The following is an 18,194-nucleotide window of genomic DNA, read 5'->3' as shown; positions in this document are numbered from 1 at the left end:
GTTATGGTACATTTACAATGTGAAAATTAAAACAAGTATGTACTTAAGATATACATTAAATAAAGGTATTGCAATTTGTTCACATACGAATATTTAAACTTCACATTTATTTACCTATAATTACCAAATTAATTTTCACCGACAGCCCATAATGACTCCATACTAACGTCTCTTGATCCAGTTGGTTTGTTAACCTCATAACAAAACACCTTCAAAACGTGAATTATTACGTTAGTTAATGTTTATCATCAGTTCATTATATTGTCATTAAAATTAAAATGCTCACTTTGGCAGGAACAACATATGTACTCTGGCCAGAAGGAATGATGGTTAAATAATTTTAAAGCTAATGTCGATTATTAAAGCATAATAAAATTGTACTTTTCAATGCTTTCTGTATGTCATATTAAAAATACTCTACACCAAATAATTATTTTAATACCTACCCTGGGTTTCGGCTAGAGGGTGCGGAGGGTAAACTTATATGTATGTACTAAAAAATCTCAGAAATTAATGTATATATATATATATAATATTTTTTCGATAGATTATAGTAACATAATTGCTGTTTAAAATTTATAAAAGTGTATGAAATAAAATGTTCAATAAAAAAAACATTTCAAACCTATAACCACCCAATATACTCCTTTGAATATATTTAGTTTTTACAGGCCCGTAGGAACGACTGGGGTGGGGGGCACTGACGGACTGGATATAAACTCTATATCAGATTTTGGTTACAATGGCAAAAATTAATGTGATAAAGAAAAGCTCACATTTCTGTGTTTCTGTACCCGGCTGTGGACAGTTTCGGCAGACTGGTAACACACTTTCTTAATAATTAAAAATACACAGTTTAACCAAACACATTAAAATTGGAGGGTAACTAGTTAAAAGAACAAAGTTTTTTGTTAAATTATTATATCTTCCTTTGGTGAGGAGGGAACGCTTTTTGCAAATTTGCGAAATCGGCCTCTGGAATATCCACTGACGTGTCATATTTACATCTATGCTGAACAAGATTTATGATGAAATATTATTACATTTTGTGTGGTTTTCTTCTAATTAGGTCCATTTGCTTAAGTTTACATTAAAAATGTCATAAAAAAATATGTTTAAAAAAATGCTTGTATGCTAGTCTATGACCGTGTGACTTCCTCGTCTTTGTCGGCAGTTGATTCATCTGAATTTTCGTCTAAGACAACATTTCCAGGATTAGGGACAAAGTCTCTGATAAGTGGCTCAAACTGATACGGTTTGATGCCATTAGCACAAGCTGGACACAATTCTTCGTCACTCGAATCGCTAAGTTCGACCATGCTGCTTGGTAGTTTCTTCAGTTTTCCTCTCATCGATGACGTACGGGTCTAGCTCATCAATTATTGACAGTTTCCAGCAAACATCGGAGATCGGCGAAAAAAAACCCCAACCAAGACTGGCACGCTTAACTTAGTCAATAAGGGGAGCGCGGTTGTTGCGTGTGGTGGTTTATGACGGCAAACAATTCATTACACCGTATATATGGTTTGGTGTCCGGTCTCCTTTAAGAAATAAAGACAAACACTTGTCTGTTTTTCTGCCAGAAAGAAATTTTTGGGTATGACACCTAAGAATTCAATGCAACAAGGGGTATGGTAGCCTTCCCCAGAGAGGAAATGGGTTAAGTTTAAGGTTAGGGTTAAGAAAATCATATAGTAAATGATAAAAGTAATTTTGTCACAAGGTTAATTAAAAAAAGATTGCCAAAACAAATTTGGGTATGGCGTGATACCCGTTTTACCCTCTGATAGAAACCCTGCTTGTGCTATCTGTTAAAAACTTGAACTGTTTTGTTCCTGTACACTAGTATTGAAAAAAGCTATTAACTTGTGTTTGACATTTATCTTTACAAAACAGTTAGTGTCCATTAGAAAGCAGGACTAAGTGAGAAGGACATTTTCCAAATTCTGTTTTGGAGTAATAACACAACAAACTTTATTTGTTTTGTATTTATTATTACACAATATTGGTAGTAAAAGTATTGTGAGTAAATGTATAGTGTTACGTTTGTCTTCTTAGTTTTTGTTTTTGTTATTTCTTAATGGAACTTACTAATAATTATTGGCATAAGTGTAATTTTCACAATTAAATTAAATAATGCAACAATTACAAACACTCATATAATACCTGTTTTACAGTACTTTGTTAAATTTACATCATTGATGTATCTAGGACATTGCAATTTGCATCCATTGACGAGAATTTAAATTGAATAAATAAAATTGTAGCTGAATTTAGTTTATTCTTGGGGTGGGATTTAGCTCAGTCAGTTGAGAGCTCGCTTGAGGTGCTTGCATCGCAGGATCGAACCACCTCGGTGGATCAATTCAGCTGATTGGGTTTTTTCTCGTTCCAACCAGTGTACCACAACTATACAAAGGCTGTGGTATGTGCTTTCCTGTCTATGGGATGGTGCATATAAAAGATCCCTTGCTGCTAATCGAAAAGAGCAGCCCATGAAATGGCGACACTGTGTTTCTTCTTTCAATATCTTTGTGGTTCTTAACCATATGTTTGATGCTACATAACTGTAACACTAACAGGGCTTCTAGAATATGGTGGCCCAATGCCCGAGGCCAGTGGTTTTTGGATTCGGGCCAGTAAAAGTTACTTTGTGAGATCCCGATGGCAAGTGATAAAAAAAAAAAAATCTACAAGGTACAATGCTTGGAGTTGGCTCGTACGAAAACAAAAAAAACATTTCTTTCGATTTGCTATCACATGCGATATTTTACTAACAAATAGTTGGCAACCAGTAATCTTTGTCCCATTGATGACATCAGTATACCTACCGATGTAACTTTATTCAAGTTATAAAGTGTAAATACTGAAGAAAAAAAAACTTTATTGCTTGCTGCCATGTTCTTATTTGCACTGGTACCCAAAGATTTGTTACTCTAATGTTAATAGTAGTACAGTGCAAGCGTAAAATGCGAAACGGTAACCAGTCTTTTATTAGTTTTTAAAGGTTGCATGTCACCATGTATGTTGCAAAACGGTCCATGTGTAAATTATTAATTTAATTTATAAAATATCACATAAATTGCAAAAAATAAATAAATAATAAAAATAACTAATTACACAATATCATGAAATAGGTAAATATAACAAAGTACCTATATTGAAAAATTACTAATTTTGTATGGGGTTTTTTTTTTGGGGTGGGGGGGGAATGGGGGGGGGATTTTTTTTGGGGGTGGGTGTGGGGAGGATTTCCCATTCTTAAGTACATAATTATATACTCATTCATAAGTGATAGAATATTTATTTGTTTTTAATACTGTTAATTGTCGTAATATGTAACATGGATTATATATGTATGTGTATGTATATGTATATGTATATGTATATGTATGTATGTATGTATGTGTATATATATATATATATATATATATATATATATATATATATATATATTAACTTAGGTGGTTTTAGTGGAAACAATTATTTAAAATTTTTAATAAGTAACTTTACTCTAAACTGATAAAAATGGTTTCATGTTTTTCTAAACAAACAAAGTGTGCCTAATGAGCCTATGTGTTGTGCAAATTGACAAATTGATTACATATGATCTCAGTATGCAAAATGTACCAGGTACACTAAAAAGTTAATTATTTTAATTTACTGTGGGTTTTTTTGTGTTTTTTTATCAACAGTTAAAATTGGGCAAGTGAATTTTTTACCATGGCCAGTGAATTTTCAAATCCACTGGCCCAATGGCAAGTGAATTTTAAAAAAATTCTAGAACCCCTGCTGTAAATAAAATGTGTGGAGTGCGTCGTTAAATACAATATTTCCTTCCTTCATTCAATAATCTCTATTCATCACAGGTGTGATGAACATGATGAGAAGCTGGGAGTATATTGCTGGACCTGCAAGAATTGCATTTGTCATCAGTGTGCACTGTTCGGGGGCAAGGTCAGTTCTAATAATTAGTTGCCATTTTATTTACTTACTTTCCACACTTGACCCAATTCTCCATGACTGTTATATCAAAGGCCATGGTATGTACTGTCTGGGAAAGTGCATTAAAAAAAATCCCTGACTACGTTTTGGAAGGAATAGCCTGTTTCATGGCATTAGGTGTTGATTTAACCATTTACTGGACACAAAGGAGCCATGGTTTTAAATTGTTCTGTGGTCTCATTAAAGAAATAATCCTTTTCTTTTGATTAGGTACTGGCACAAAAGGTAAAATATTTTACTTTTATTTTTACTGATGCTGAAGCAGGTATCTCATTAAAAGTAATAGTTGTGTGACAGTGTAAATAATATGAAATAATACATATACTATATAAATTTAGAAATGTGGCTGGATATATTGTGTGTGTGTGTGTTATTGTGCTGTGTAGCAGTAAGTCACTTTGCTCTCTTATTTTCTTTCACTAGCCAAAATATAGACTTTTATTATCCACATAGTTCAAGATATTCAGGGAAATATAACCAGTATGACCCATGGGTGTCATAATGATTTTACATGCACAACGAATAACGTAATTTTGTGAAGCGACGTCATAACTTAATGCGGCTTCGACTTTATAAACGTTTCGGAAAATGATGTCATTTCGTCATCTCTTTTTAGTTACGTTTGAAATGTTTTGACATGGTTCAAGCTTACTATTCACAAAAATAATATTTTGGATAATATGGATAATAAAGAAATTATTACACGTGTGTGAATCGTACTTATTTTACGAAACTCGTGTCAAGATTCATGTATTAATACAATAATCCTAACACTTGTTTCGTAAAATCAGTACGACACACAAGCTCGTATAATAATCTATGTAAGTGGTAGTTAATCGACACTTGGTAAAATTATTTAATTCTGAGTTGAGAATATTCAGAACACATCTGTTAAATTCTAGACAAAAACAGCTATTCAGATTTCAAATGGAGATATTGAAGTTTGATTTTATGTTATCATTTCAGCATTCAGGCCACACATTCAAGCCGTTGGACAGTGTGTATGATGAGCATGTGAAAAAAATAACAGCTGAAATGGTTCATCTGAAAAGACGACACATTGAAATGATCAGTGTTTCACAGGAAGTGGTATGTTACTGTTCAAGCTTGTTTATAGGTCAAGATGGGATGTAGCTCAGTAGTAAAGTGCTTGCCAAAGATGTGGTGGGACAGAGGATTGATCACCTTTTACTGGGCCAGACCCAGGAAATATTGGAAGGGGTGGGAGAGGCAGACTAAAAGAAAAAGGGCACACGAATCAACTTGTGAAAAGGACAACTCATTGACCATTTTAAAGAAATATTTGAGAAAAAAAAGGCACTTGAATATATTGGTGGAGGGAATCTTCTGGCCCCCCTGAATCCACCTCTACTTTATAGAACTGTGTTTTTCTCCATTCCATGACTGGTTTCTCATAAGCCATGGTATATGCTGTCTTGCTGTTAAAAAAGATGCATTGCAGCTTTTTCAGTGATAGTTGACTGGCAGCATCAAGCTTCCTTTCTGGCCACTTGAGTGTGGAAATAGTATGCTAGAAACCAAATAATCAACGTTTAAAAGCAGGGAACATTGTGATTTTATTATTTTCATTAGCAAGGGGGCGGGAAGTAGTCCAGTGGTAAAGCGCTCGCTTGATGCATGGTTGGTGTGGGATCGATCCCTGTCGGTGGGCCCATTGGGCTATTTCTCATTCCAGCCAGTGCACCACGACTGGTATATCAAAGGCTGTGGTATCTGCTATCCTGTCTGTGGGAAAGTGCATATGAAAGATCCCATTCTGCATTAGGAAAGATGTAGCGGGTTTCCTCTGATGACTATGAGTCAGAATTATTAAATTATGTTTGACATCCAATAGCCGATGATTGATTAATCAATGTGCTCTAGTGGTGTCATTAAACAAAACAAACTTTTTTTTTTTTTTCATTAGCAATATTTATAGTCAATTCTAAACTTATGTAATGATTGCAACATGATACTGAACAAATTGTTTCCCTGAAAAGGTGTTATTGAAAAAACATTCCTGAAGTTTTCATATATGGAGGAAATTAATGTCTTGGTACATTTATGTTTACTTTGTATTTATTCTTTGGTTTTGTTTTCGTCTAGGAGCGGAACATTGAAATGGTTAGAAGTGCCAAGGATGAGCGAGTGCGAGAAATACGCAATGCAGTGGAGATGATGATAGCAAGACTCGAGTCGCAGCTGAAAGGCAAACTTCTCATGTTGATGGGTCAGTGTTGGCTTTGTTTTCAAGATGGGGCGGGATATAGCCCAGTGGTAAAGCACGCGCTTGATGCGTGGTTGATCTAGTATTGATTCCCATCAGTGAATCAATTGGGCTATTTCTTGTTCCAGCCAGTGCACCACGACTGGTATATCATAGGCCATGGTGTGTGCTATCCTGTCTGTGCATATAAAAGATTCTTTGCTACAAGACTCAATGTTAAAAATTATCAAATGTTTGATATACAATAGCTAATGATGAATTAATCAATGTGCTTTAGTGGTGTTGTTAAACAAAACAAACATAACTTTTTGTTTTCAAGATAAATGTTTTAATTATAGGCTTATCTAATGTGGTCATCACATTGGGAAACTTCTGTAGTTTAATACATGACTGTATCATTTTTAGTTCAGTTTAAGTCATGAGGTGCCATGACTAGCAGGATTGGTGGCCATTTATGGCCTCTGGTTTATGCCAATCACAACCTCATGACTTGTATATCAGAGACTGTGTTATTTACTGTCCTGTCTTTGGAAAAGTGCATACAGCAGAGCCCATTCTGCATGTTTGGTAGGAATAACCTGTGGTGTGGCAGCAGCAGGTGTTTTCTCTTTCTCAACCAAGTTTGGAAATTGCCTTATGTTAAACACTCTTTGTGCAATTTTTTGTTCTAGCCAGTGCACCACGACCAGTATATGTTATCCTGTCTTTAGGATGGTGCATATAAAAGATCCCTTGCTACTAATGAAAACATATAACGGATTTCCTCTCTAAGACTATTTGTCAAAATTACCAAATGTTTCACATCCAATAGCCGATGATTAATAAAAATCAATGTGCTCTAACTTGTGTTAAAAACCAAATAGTTGTTGTTTAACAAATATTCTTCATCTTTCTATTCAAGTTCTGTGTACAGCATGACTGTATAACATAAGTATGATTAAAACTTTATGCAATATGTGCATTTCAGGCCAGCGTAACCAAATGACCCAAGAGACGGAGTTGTTGGAGTCTATCATCCTGAAGGCCAATCAAGCGATGGTTATGAGCAGCCAGGGCGATCTGATCCTCAACAGCAGGAACATGCTGGAGCTCTTTAAACAAGTCCTACGGCGGCCCATGTGTTCTTTCGTGTCCGGTCAAGTGCCTGCCGACTTCACAAGGTTTGTCTTAGACAGTACAGGGTTGTGATGTAGCTCAGTGGTGAGATGGGTCGCGATATAGCTGTGTTCTTGAGGGGTGTGGGTTCCTTGCAATTGTATTTTACCACCCCTTGTCACGTTGTGCTGCCACCCCCTTTATTTTTCTGAACCCCACTTTAATTTTCACCCAGTGAGAACACTGCTGTTTATGGGGAACATTCATGTAAAAGATCATTTGCTACTTTACTGGTAGAAGTAGTCTAAATGGCGGCAGCAAGTTCTCTTTCTGTTGACTTAATGTTGAAGTAATTTACGTATTAAACCTTTTGGGCCAATCTTACAATGCTTGATTTTCTTAAACACGGGTGCTTAAGCATAGTAAATGTATGTAGTTATATGCGTGTCAGTCTAAAACGGGCTTTGTTCATTCGGCCCGTTCTCATTTATGTATTATACACTGTCAAGTAGTTTGAATTATTCCTGTCAGCCACTCAAAGATGGTTATTGCTCCCATTAATAATTGTGTTGCTTGCCTTATAAATGCCATTATTAAGAAATTTCATGGTACAAACCACATGAAGGATACTTTGTTTATGAGTATGTTTTACAAAAAAAAATTTGTTTCAGTGAAATCGTGCCCCAGTATGACAATAGTGAATTTGTGATGAAACACTTCAGTGTGCTTAGACAGCGAGCTGATCCGGTTTACAGTTCACCTCTCAATGTGTCTGGCCTCAGTTGGAGACTCAAAGTTTATCCGGTTTGTTGTGATACTTTATAATATGGTACCCAAAGCATACAACTTTGACAAACATATTAAATTTTCTGTCAATATGTTATGGCTGAATTGATGACTAAAAATGTATATGGTTTTTATTTTACAATGATAGCCAATTGTTATTCATTACGTTATTGTTATTGTTGTATGAATCAAATGAAACAGTTTTATAAATATTGTGTAAATACCTTTGGAACTAACCAGATTGGCAGGCCCATAGGTTTTTTTTTTCATGTCTCATCCAATGTCCCTTGACTAATATATCAAAGGTTTTGGTATGTGCTGTCTAGTCTTTTGTATAACAAACCAGACTATAACAATAACTTAAATAATTGTAATTGTTATTTTGTTTAGCACTCATTTTTCCCCTGCTAGACGTAACTTGTTGCAATTGTCATTTTATTTAATATTCAAAATACTTTAATTTGTGTGTTTCAGGATGGCAATGGAGTTGTGAGGGGAAACTATCTCTCTGTGTTTTTGGAACTCTCGGCTGGTCTTCCAGAAACTTCAAAGTAGGAAAATGTCTTGTAACTGAACTTAAATATTTAGATAAATAATGAATTAATATATTTTAAAATGATATCAGCATCTTTTAAATCTGTATGGGAATTGTAGAGTACTTACCTGAGGTGTGTTGGTCATAGGAATGATTCTTTTCAGTGGATTTCCTCCCACCCCATAGCTGCTATATGAAAGGCTGTGGTATGTGCTGTTCTGTCTATGGGAAAGTTCATATAAAGGATCTCTTGTTGCTTTTCAGTAAGAGTAGCAAAGTTTTCTCTCATTTTCTAGACCAAGTGTTGACATAACTGTATGTTAAGACAACAAAACAAAACAGTTTTTCAAGTACAGTTAGGATGTTCAAACCAGTCTATTGAAATATGATGAAATGACATTGATGAGTCGGGATAAGTGTTCATGAAAAAAGACAAAATGTTGCACGTTTTATACAGTTTAGTAATTTTAACTGCGCTATAAAATCCTCTTGTAAATGTATTTGTGGATACCTTCCTATGTTTTGGGCAATATCATATTTTGTTGACCAGAAACAGTTTCAAATTTTCTGTGCTTATTTGAGTAGTTTCCTACAAAATGAAAATGTTTCATCTTATAAAAGGCATCTTTTTAATTTAATATATATTTTGTAATCAAATACAGTGTCCAGGTTTTCATTTCATGAAGTTTTAAGAATCATGTAATAAGCACATTGTCATTAGGACTTTAATATAACATTTCAAGCTAAAATGTATTTCAGATCTGTCCACTCATAATTATTTGTGATGGCTCATACATGGTATTAAGAAAATGCTAATTTGCTTGAATTGTTTATTATTAGGTATGAATATAGAGTTGAAATGGTACATCAAGCATCTCAAGATTCAACCAAAAACATTGTCCGAGAATTTGCCTCCGACTTTGAGGTTGGTGAATGCTGGGGTTATAATCGTTTTTTCCGTCTCGATCTCCTTGCCAATGAAGGCTACCTGGACACAAAAGGTGACACCCTTGTGCTGCGTTTCCAAGTCCGTCCACCAACTTTCTACCAGAGAAGCAGAGATCAGCAATGGTAAATTAATTTATGGAAGGAAGTGTAGTATTCTATTTCCAGGGATGTGAGAGCTAAGCGGAAACGCATAAATGCGCTTTTCCATTTCGTCTAAAAAAAAATAAAAACATGATGATTAATACTGTTGACCACATAAGCTTCATTTGAATGTTTTCACGGTTTCAAGTTTATGATGTGTGCCATATATTACAAGTTATAACCAGTTTAGATTTGTTAGCATTGAATGCAATTTTTGGCAGTTCCAGGGGTTGCAAACACCAATTTTCCTTCAGGGACCCTTGAGTGACCCCTGGACCCCGGCCGCAATAAGCTTTTTTGTTCCAGCCCCTCTCACATCCCTGTATTCTTTTATATAGTGTTTGAAATAAGCACTTGTCCATTTGTCCCGACAAGTGTAAATCTATTCGGACAAGCAAAATGTGCCTCGGTGGTTGTCCAGTGGACAAGTAAAATTTTCAATGGAGCTAATTTTAAGCAATCAAAAACATCATTCTGGTGCTTGAATGAAACCATCCATTTATTTGGACATGAAAATATTGGTGGACAAGTAGATTTCTAGTACAAAATTCTGCTTATTTCTATCACTGATATATATTCTAAAAAGCAAAAGCAAAAATGACTTCCAACTAAACCTTATTTATGGCACTTTTCCTTACACATTTGACTTATTCATCATAGGATAAAACTTTGTATCAGGAGTGTTAATTTCAGTGGGTTGTTTGGCTTGGACATGTGAATCATCACTGTGGAGTAGCCAATCAGATGTTTTTAAATTGATCCCCAATGTGTTGGATATTGCAGTGGGATATAAATCTCAGTATTACATTAAATGGATGAGTAAGAAAGATTAACCTGTATAAAGCTTAATGAGGTCAGTTTATTCGTGTCAAAAATCCTCTTAACGTTGACGACAAACATTTCGCGCTCCATTATTTTGGCTTTTTACACAATAAATACGTCTTGCCATAATTTCTCTTAATATCCATATTTTGTAAATAGTACAGTTTTTATATTAAATATTTTCTTCAAAACAGATGCATCAGTAATCTTAAAAAAACAAAAACAAATTGAATAGTACTTTTGCATTGAAAGTTTTCCAGTGTTCTGAAAGTCTGTTAGTTGAAAACGTGCTACGATGGCAGCTAACTCAAGATGGTCTCTTTAAAGGTGTTATTAACTTCTTCAGGTACATCAGCCAGCTAGAAGCTTCTAATCGCCAGCAAGTGAAGCATATTGATGAACTTAAACAGGTTTGATATCCTTTATAGTATATAATATATTCCTGCACGCTCTTGCGTTAATTTCAAGATATACAGTATTTGCATATATTCACAAGCATATACTGTAGATCCTGAAATTAATGGGTCCCTAAATTAAGTGATGGTGGACAGACTGAAATACAACATGAAATTAATGGGAATGGCCTCCCTTTGAAATATTACTTTCCTAACGTGTACTTTTCGGTTAGATACAGGTGTCTTCAATGATCTCTAAACATGTCTGTGTACACATCGGTTAACCTGTGTAGCTCCAAGTGTTTTTTGTGAGATCAACTCAAAGCACATTTTTGCAACAATCACTTATGTAATGTGTATAGTTACCTAAATCTTGCTTAACATTAGCATACATGAACCACTACAAATGTATCTAAGTAAGTTGGCGAGTTGCAACCATTTAACTTGTCTGTGAATGGTGATTTTAAAGTCATAATGAAAGAATAATTCACCCAGTGGTATGCAGACAAAGTTGTAGGGAACTTGGACAGTGAAAACAATGGGTTGATTTCAGGATTAGCATTTAAACCCCATTTACGTGTGATGGATCAGCGTTGGCTTTTGATAGTAGTGTTTTATATATACATTAGAATGTTAATCTTTGTTTTATTTTAATAATGTAGGACACACAGACAACATAAATAAATATGTCATATTACTAATGCGAATTATTTTAGCATCTACAGTATAAATACTGTATCTCGCGTCTAATAAAATGAAAATAAAAATGAAAGAAGTACTCTTGACAAGTTTATAATTTATATGTTTTTGACATCTGACCCCATGCTTATAAACCTTAAAGTCTAGACTATAATAAAAGTCCAGACTTAACGTCATGGCAACGCCATTCTAATAGCATTACGTTAAAGTCTGGACTTTAAGTTTTGTAAGCATGGGCTCTGGTATCGATTCTATTTTTTTTTTAAAGTGACAAATTAAAGCTTTGTTAACAATTAATTTTTTGTTGGAAATGGAGGCAGCATTTTTCCAGTTGCTCAACAGAATTTAAAAGTAATTTGTTCTCATACATACCTGTATGATATTAGATGCTAAAAGAAAGTTTATTAAAAAATACCTGTTTATTCAAAGCTATTAATGTAAAATATATTTCTAAGTGTATAATCACCTGAATTGGCAAATACCTGGATATTTATTGGTCCTTTTTTATGGGTCGACTAATAAACGGTGCAAATAAATTAATGTTTTCAGCTCTTGAAATTAGGGACTTGACTTACAGCCAAGATTGACTTACAGGCGAAGATATACAATACATTATTTTAAGGAGACTATTTTATTTAAGTTGTTTTGGTTTTATTTTCAGAGATTGGTTTTCGAAATGTCCAGAAACAGACCAGGCAAGAAAAGTGGACATGCAGGTAATGAATAAAGTCATAATTTTTTTAAACATACAGTATAACCTCGATTTACCGCCCCCCGATTTAACGCCAACCTCTCGTATCGCCAACTTTCTTCCAAGTACCGTTTGTTTTCTTGGTTAATTCCCTCTATTTAGCGCCACCCTCGCTATCCGCCATCCGCCATCCGCCAAACATCTTTTTGAACAAAATGCATTTTAGATGTTACAGTCCCCTCGATTGTATCGCCCGTGCTCCAATTAGCTGTAATCAAGCGGCTCGACAGGAGTACATTGGCCGTAATTAAGCTCTACAGGAGTTGTTACTTTTCGTATTGTCTGTGATTGACTGTGTTACAGTTAGTTGTCAGTGCAGTGATTCCGCAGTTCAAAGAAGTAGCGGTATCAGACAAAAAACCGGTTTGATGATCACGTGACAATAAAGGATTTGATCGGGCCATTCTGGGTAAATGCGTAACATCAGTTGTTTTAGTCCTAATCAAGTATGACCCGCGTTTAATAAATAAAGAAACATCCTTTTTAACTGTTATTGTGTGTAAGCTGTATAAGCTGATGAGTTAGTTTCAAAGCTCAAAGTGAATAAAGAATTGAAAATTGAAAAGCTTTTTTAAGAGCAGGGCCTCTATGCAAGTTTCAACTCAGCATTTGGGATAAATATCATGGTACCGATCAGGCATTCTGACCCTGAACCGGAAGAAGTTCCCTCAGCGGTATGTGCGCGAGACGCGAACAAAACAGTTCTTCGGTTTATAGAAGGTAATCCACATTCAGTTGAGTCCGATGTAAATTCGATGATTTCTTTCCAAACAAGAGTGAACGAGTTAATTCTTCTGAGCACTCAGCAGAAAAATATGCTGGACTTTTTTAAAAAATAGATTGACTTTGACACTGCTATTCAAATTTACTGTACTTTTTACTGTTTCACCGTACTTGTTTACGTTTTTATATTTCCGATGTTCATTGCTGATTGACAAATTAAAATTAATGTTTAACTTGTTACCTTGTTTTTTCTGTTTTTGTTTCTTGTCGTTTTAAACAAACTGTATGACATTTAATTCATGCAGATGTATTAAATGGAAAATATGTTTGGTGGCGCATCCTTAGCACCCTCACTTTAACGCCAACTCGATATAACGCCAAAATCACGTAGGTACCACAGTAGGCGGTAAATCGAGGGTATACTGTATAACAATTTTAAGTAATGGTGTAAAATGTTCAATATTCTCAGGGCTTCTAGAATTTTTATAAAATCCACTAGCCATAGGATCAGTGATTTAAAAAATTTACTAGCCATGATTTAAAACTCGCTAGCCCTACTTTACTTAAGTTAATACAATTTTACTAAATAATAATAGTAATCAAATATCTCACCTAAAGAGGGAGATAGAGCTTAATAACACTAACATTGGGGATTGGGGTGGGGTCATGATATTCATATTTACAAAATAGACTTTACTGCAACATTTGATCTCCTTTTTTTTTTCACCAGCCGTCGGGCATGGCAATAGTAATTATTTACTAGCCCAGCATTGAATATCACTAGCCATGGTAGTGTGGCTACCATAATCTAGAAGCCCTAATAATATTCTCCATCCTGAACGTTAAGATATGGTTTCAGCGACCGTGTTACATATATTCTGAATGGGGGCTGAAACCCTAGGACCAGTCTCGGTACCTGACAACTAATATAAAAATTTCTACATTTTTTTTCCTGTATTACCCGTGCCAGTTTTTTAATGAAGCATTTGACTAAAAGGAATCATTAATAATGAAAAAATATTTGATTACTGTCTAATTGGTTATACAGTGGATTCCGCTTATTTGCATAGGCCCGGTGAATGAAAAAAATATGCCATTAAACGGCGTATGCAATAAACCATTTGGCCGGATGTAAAGTTCATATAGTCGGCTGTACCCATATAAAAGCCTATCACCAGTCTATAACGGAGGAAACGTAAACATCTTGCATTCCCAATGAGAAAACAATATATGCTATTATAATATGATTGTTCATAGTTCATTTTTATGTTAATTAATGAAATAAATGTTATATACCTGAGTGTTGTTGTTATTTTGGGGCTACAAAGTTTCGTACACGCGTAGCAACCTTGTTTGTTTCACTGCAGATTTGACCCTATTTATGAAGCTGACCCAGTACTAGACTAGCTTCGGTCAAATTAGTGTGTAAAGTGCAGTTTTTACCACACCATCGTGACAGCCATCCTCGTTGGGTTGAAGGCATCCACTTTCAATATTTTTGCAAGTTCTTTTGCCTTTTCAGTTAAAATCGGCCCAGATAACGGTATATCTTTCAAGCGGGCATTCGCAAACCACTCAGAAAGGGCCCCCTCAACATTCGCTACTTTTCCTGTTCTCTGCCGTTTTCTATCTGGATTAGCATTGCTGTGATACTGGTTACGAATTTCCTCTATCTTGGTCGAGAAATTTGCGATTGGGAACACCCAAGTTTCTTCGCGATGTCCGTTTGTGATATTTTTTTATCTAACATTTCTTCAACTTCATATTTGTTTGCAAGAGATAAATCGTTTCTTTTGCGTTTGTTTGCCATATTCGAGAGCATGAACTGTCTTGTTACCTACAGGTTAACGCGCCGAGAAGTGAAGAAATATATATCTATTCGTATCTTAATGTGTAACTATAAGCTTATTTATATACAATTTTATTCGATCATTTGATTATCAAAACATCTATTGACTGTTCTCCCAAGTAGGGCCTCAATTAATGATGTCAAGCATTATCTCGGCACGTGCTGAAGCTAAAAATAACAGTGGTACTCGAAGGCATTAATTTACTCGATTACGTTTTAAAAACCACAACAACTAACAGATCTCATGAAGGATCTCAGATGTAATACAGTAAAATGATGTTTATTTATTTACAAAACACTGGCTATGACAAATGACAGCAATCGATTGTTGTGTACTTAACCAAGCAAGCCCGGCAAGGCTGTGCAGTGAACACAGTGAGCTTTGATGTTTTGTCTGCAACACTCTGGCTAGACGGAGTCGGTGATGGAGATTGACAAATGTGACAGGTGTTATTCTAGTAACTTAAATGACTGACAATTAACAGTGTACAGTAGTAAACAACTCAAAAGATTTGGTAAGTGTTAATTCCTATCGTAGCACAATCTACGGTTTCACATGTTGGATAATATGATTTTGATCGGCTTACTTCGGCAACAAAAAAAACGTCGTGATTTTCCGTTCTCTCTCTCTCACTCACTCTCACTACCTCTCCTTTTTTTTTCTTTTTTTTCTCCACCACCTTTTATATTTGACTGAAGATTTTTGTTTTTTTCCAGTTTCTCCATGCAAATAACCGACATGTACGCTCAGAAGGTCATTCAATTAAGCGATATTATTTGTACTGTTTTAATGCTAAACGGTTCTGTGCAGCCATATACTATGCAAATAACCGATTTATGCTATAAACCGACATGCAGTTAAGTGGAATCCACTGTATATATATTTCACATTTTAGGGCATCAATATAGTTTTTATTTTTTTAAATTAAAAGACACTGCTTTGGAAGAAAAACAAATAAACATACCTGTCTTAAAGGGACACACCCTAGTTAAGGCTATTTGTTAACCATTACGGCGTTGTTTTTCGCTATTAAACCCCATTTTTCACAAATAAAATTGCACTTTACTTACATTTTATTATTTAGAATACACATTTCCATTCACCTGAAGTGCTTTTTGGTAATCCTGATGTTTGTAAAACCACAAAATGTTTTTTTTGCATTTTTTCACAAGACCTGTTGTCGAGAAAAAAACTTTAAGCAAGCGAGGTCCAATCTATTTTTAGAGTGGATATTTCCATTTCAATGTCACAGACATTGGTATATCACGTGACCGTTATCATTTTGGTTCAGTTTGTTTTCTCGTGCACGGTTTGCGCAATCAACATCCGATTTGTTGTTGTTCATTTGTGAGATTTTTCTTCACAGTTCGTGAACATTTTCAGTAACAATAAAGTTCAGACAAGTAAGTGTCTCAATACAAAACGTTACAAACCCTTAAAACCAATAGTCTTACGATATCTGGAGAGGGGATACAACCAGGACAGAACAGTTGGAACATGTCCAGGAGAGGTGAAACAAACGCACCCCAAGTCTGTGAAATTTGTCGTGACGTAGGCATTGTTGTGCTTCGAGCGACATCTACCGGTGACATCAGAATACTAACTTTCAAAATTATTTCAAGCAATTGGGACATGGGGATTCCCATGGTATTTATCGATATAAAACCTGCTTTTTCACTCCATTTGATAAAAACGTGATCTAAGTGTGTTACAGGTTTGTAGATTAACCAAATTATAATTTATTTATGTTGGATGGAACTAGGGTGTGCGGCTTTAAGAAAAGAAATTTAATATCTTCACATTATAGCATATTTTTATCTAATATCTCTTACATTGCAGAACACTGTCTGCTGCAAGGTGATATGGATGTGATAAGCACAAAGATTGCCGTACATCGCCCGAAGCCAGCTCAACCAAACAGTGCTGTAGAGATGGAGATCATACGCACCACTGCTGATGATGATGAGTCTAGTAACACAACAGACTCTAATGAGGTGAGCTACACTTGATGTGCTGTCGGTTTGGGATCGATCCCTGTCGGTGGGCCCATTGGGCTATTTCTCGTTCCAGCCAATGTACCATGACTGGTATATCAAAGATTGTGGTATGTAGCAGGTTTCTCCTCTAAGACTAAATGTCAAAATTACCAAATGTTTGACATCCAATAGCCTTTAATTAATTAATGAGTGTTCTCTAGTGGTGGTGTTAAACAAAACAAACTAATGAATGAGGTGAACTCGGCCAGTGATGATAATAGTAACCAGCAGACCAGTAAGTGGTTTTAGTAAGTGCTTTACTCAAATAAAAAACAGGTCAATTAAATAAAAACAACAAAATATGTAATTACTGTAAAGTTCATATTGGAAATTCAGGCCTTTGAAAATTGCGAGAGCAATAGTTATATTCGCGTTAACCTATTTTTTGTTTGCACATTGAATTTATGACATTATTTACATGATCATGATGGGTTACGAAAAAACTAAATAGGTTACCTGAATTTGTTTTTGTGTAACCCATAAATGGTTTACGCTAATGTTCAATTATCAGAGGCTTGAAAATACTCTTAAAGAAAATGGTGTGCCAACGGAAAAGTAACCATGTTACATCCACCACAGAACTACAAAAATTATATGATTTGGAAGAATAAAAATGTGGCCTCTTGAGACAGGTAGATGTTTAATACAGGTGGCCGCAAGAGCAGGTTTGACTGTATATCATGTTGTCACTTTCTGTGTGCCTTTCATTTAGAGTCACAGACCCAAATTTTTAAACACTAAACCATGTTTTTCACTATTATAGCCATCATCCTGGTGTTTGTAATAACATGAAATGCATTTTTATCCTGCAATCACCATTTCTACTGACAGAATATGATGATTGATAAAGCAAAGTCATATCCTGCAACTAGGAGGTTATGACGTTTTACGTCACTTGTGTGACGTCACACACATAAACTACATTACAAAATCGCTCATTTGACCACTAGGTCATCGTACAATGTAGCTAAAATAATAGAAATAGCTTTTCCCCTTAATTTTTATGGTCTGCAGGATAAAGATAATAACTAGTTAATGACGTCGGATATCTGCTTTATCCTGTTCAGGCCGAATGAGAAATTCCACTCGGTAGAACCTTGCGTAATTTCCCATTCTTACCTTCACAGGATAAATCAGATAATCAACGTCATTAACTACTTATTTTCTATGTCATAATTCTA

General features: G+C 35.1%; 1 protein-coding gene across 1 annotated transcript in view; it reads left to right on the top strand.

Moving 5' to 3' along the window:
- LOC121369020 (E3 ubiquitin-protein ligase TRIM37-like) overlaps nucleotides 1-18,194 on the top strand; it is a 64,428-nt gene that overhangs the window by 20,828 nt on the left and 25,406 nt on the right. The window contains exons 5-14 of the mRNA XM_041493824.1: nucleotides 3,870-3,957; nucleotides 4,972-5,094; nucleotides 6,112-6,235; nucleotides 7,200-7,392; nucleotides 7,999-8,131; nucleotides 8,588-8,664; nucleotides 9,489-9,719; nucleotides 10,906-10,969; nucleotides 12,315-12,369; nucleotides 16,817-16,971. Coding sequence (XP_041349758.1) covers nucleotides 3,870-3,957; nucleotides 4,972-5,094; nucleotides 6,112-6,235; nucleotides 7,200-7,392; nucleotides 7,999-8,131; nucleotides 8,588-8,664; nucleotides 9,489-9,719; nucleotides 10,906-10,969; nucleotides 12,315-12,369; nucleotides 16,817-16,971 — 1,243 coding nt within the window. The remainder of the gene's footprint in view (nucleotides 1-3,869; nucleotides 3,958-4,971; nucleotides 5,095-6,111; nucleotides 6,236-7,199; nucleotides 7,393-7,998; nucleotides 8,132-8,587; nucleotides 8,665-9,488; nucleotides 9,720-10,905; nucleotides 10,970-12,314; nucleotides 12,370-16,816; nucleotides 16,972-18,194) is intronic.

The sequence above is a fragment of the Gigantopelta aegis genome, chromosome 3 (genome assembly GCF_016097555.1).
Source record: "Gigantopelta aegis isolate Gae_Host chromosome 3, Gae_host_genome, whole genome shotgun sequence".
Taxonomy (NCBI): Eukaryota; Metazoa; Mollusca; class Gastropoda; order Neomphalida; family Peltospiridae; genus Gigantopelta; species Gigantopelta aegis.
This window is presented reverse-complemented; position numbering and strand designations above follow the sequence as displayed.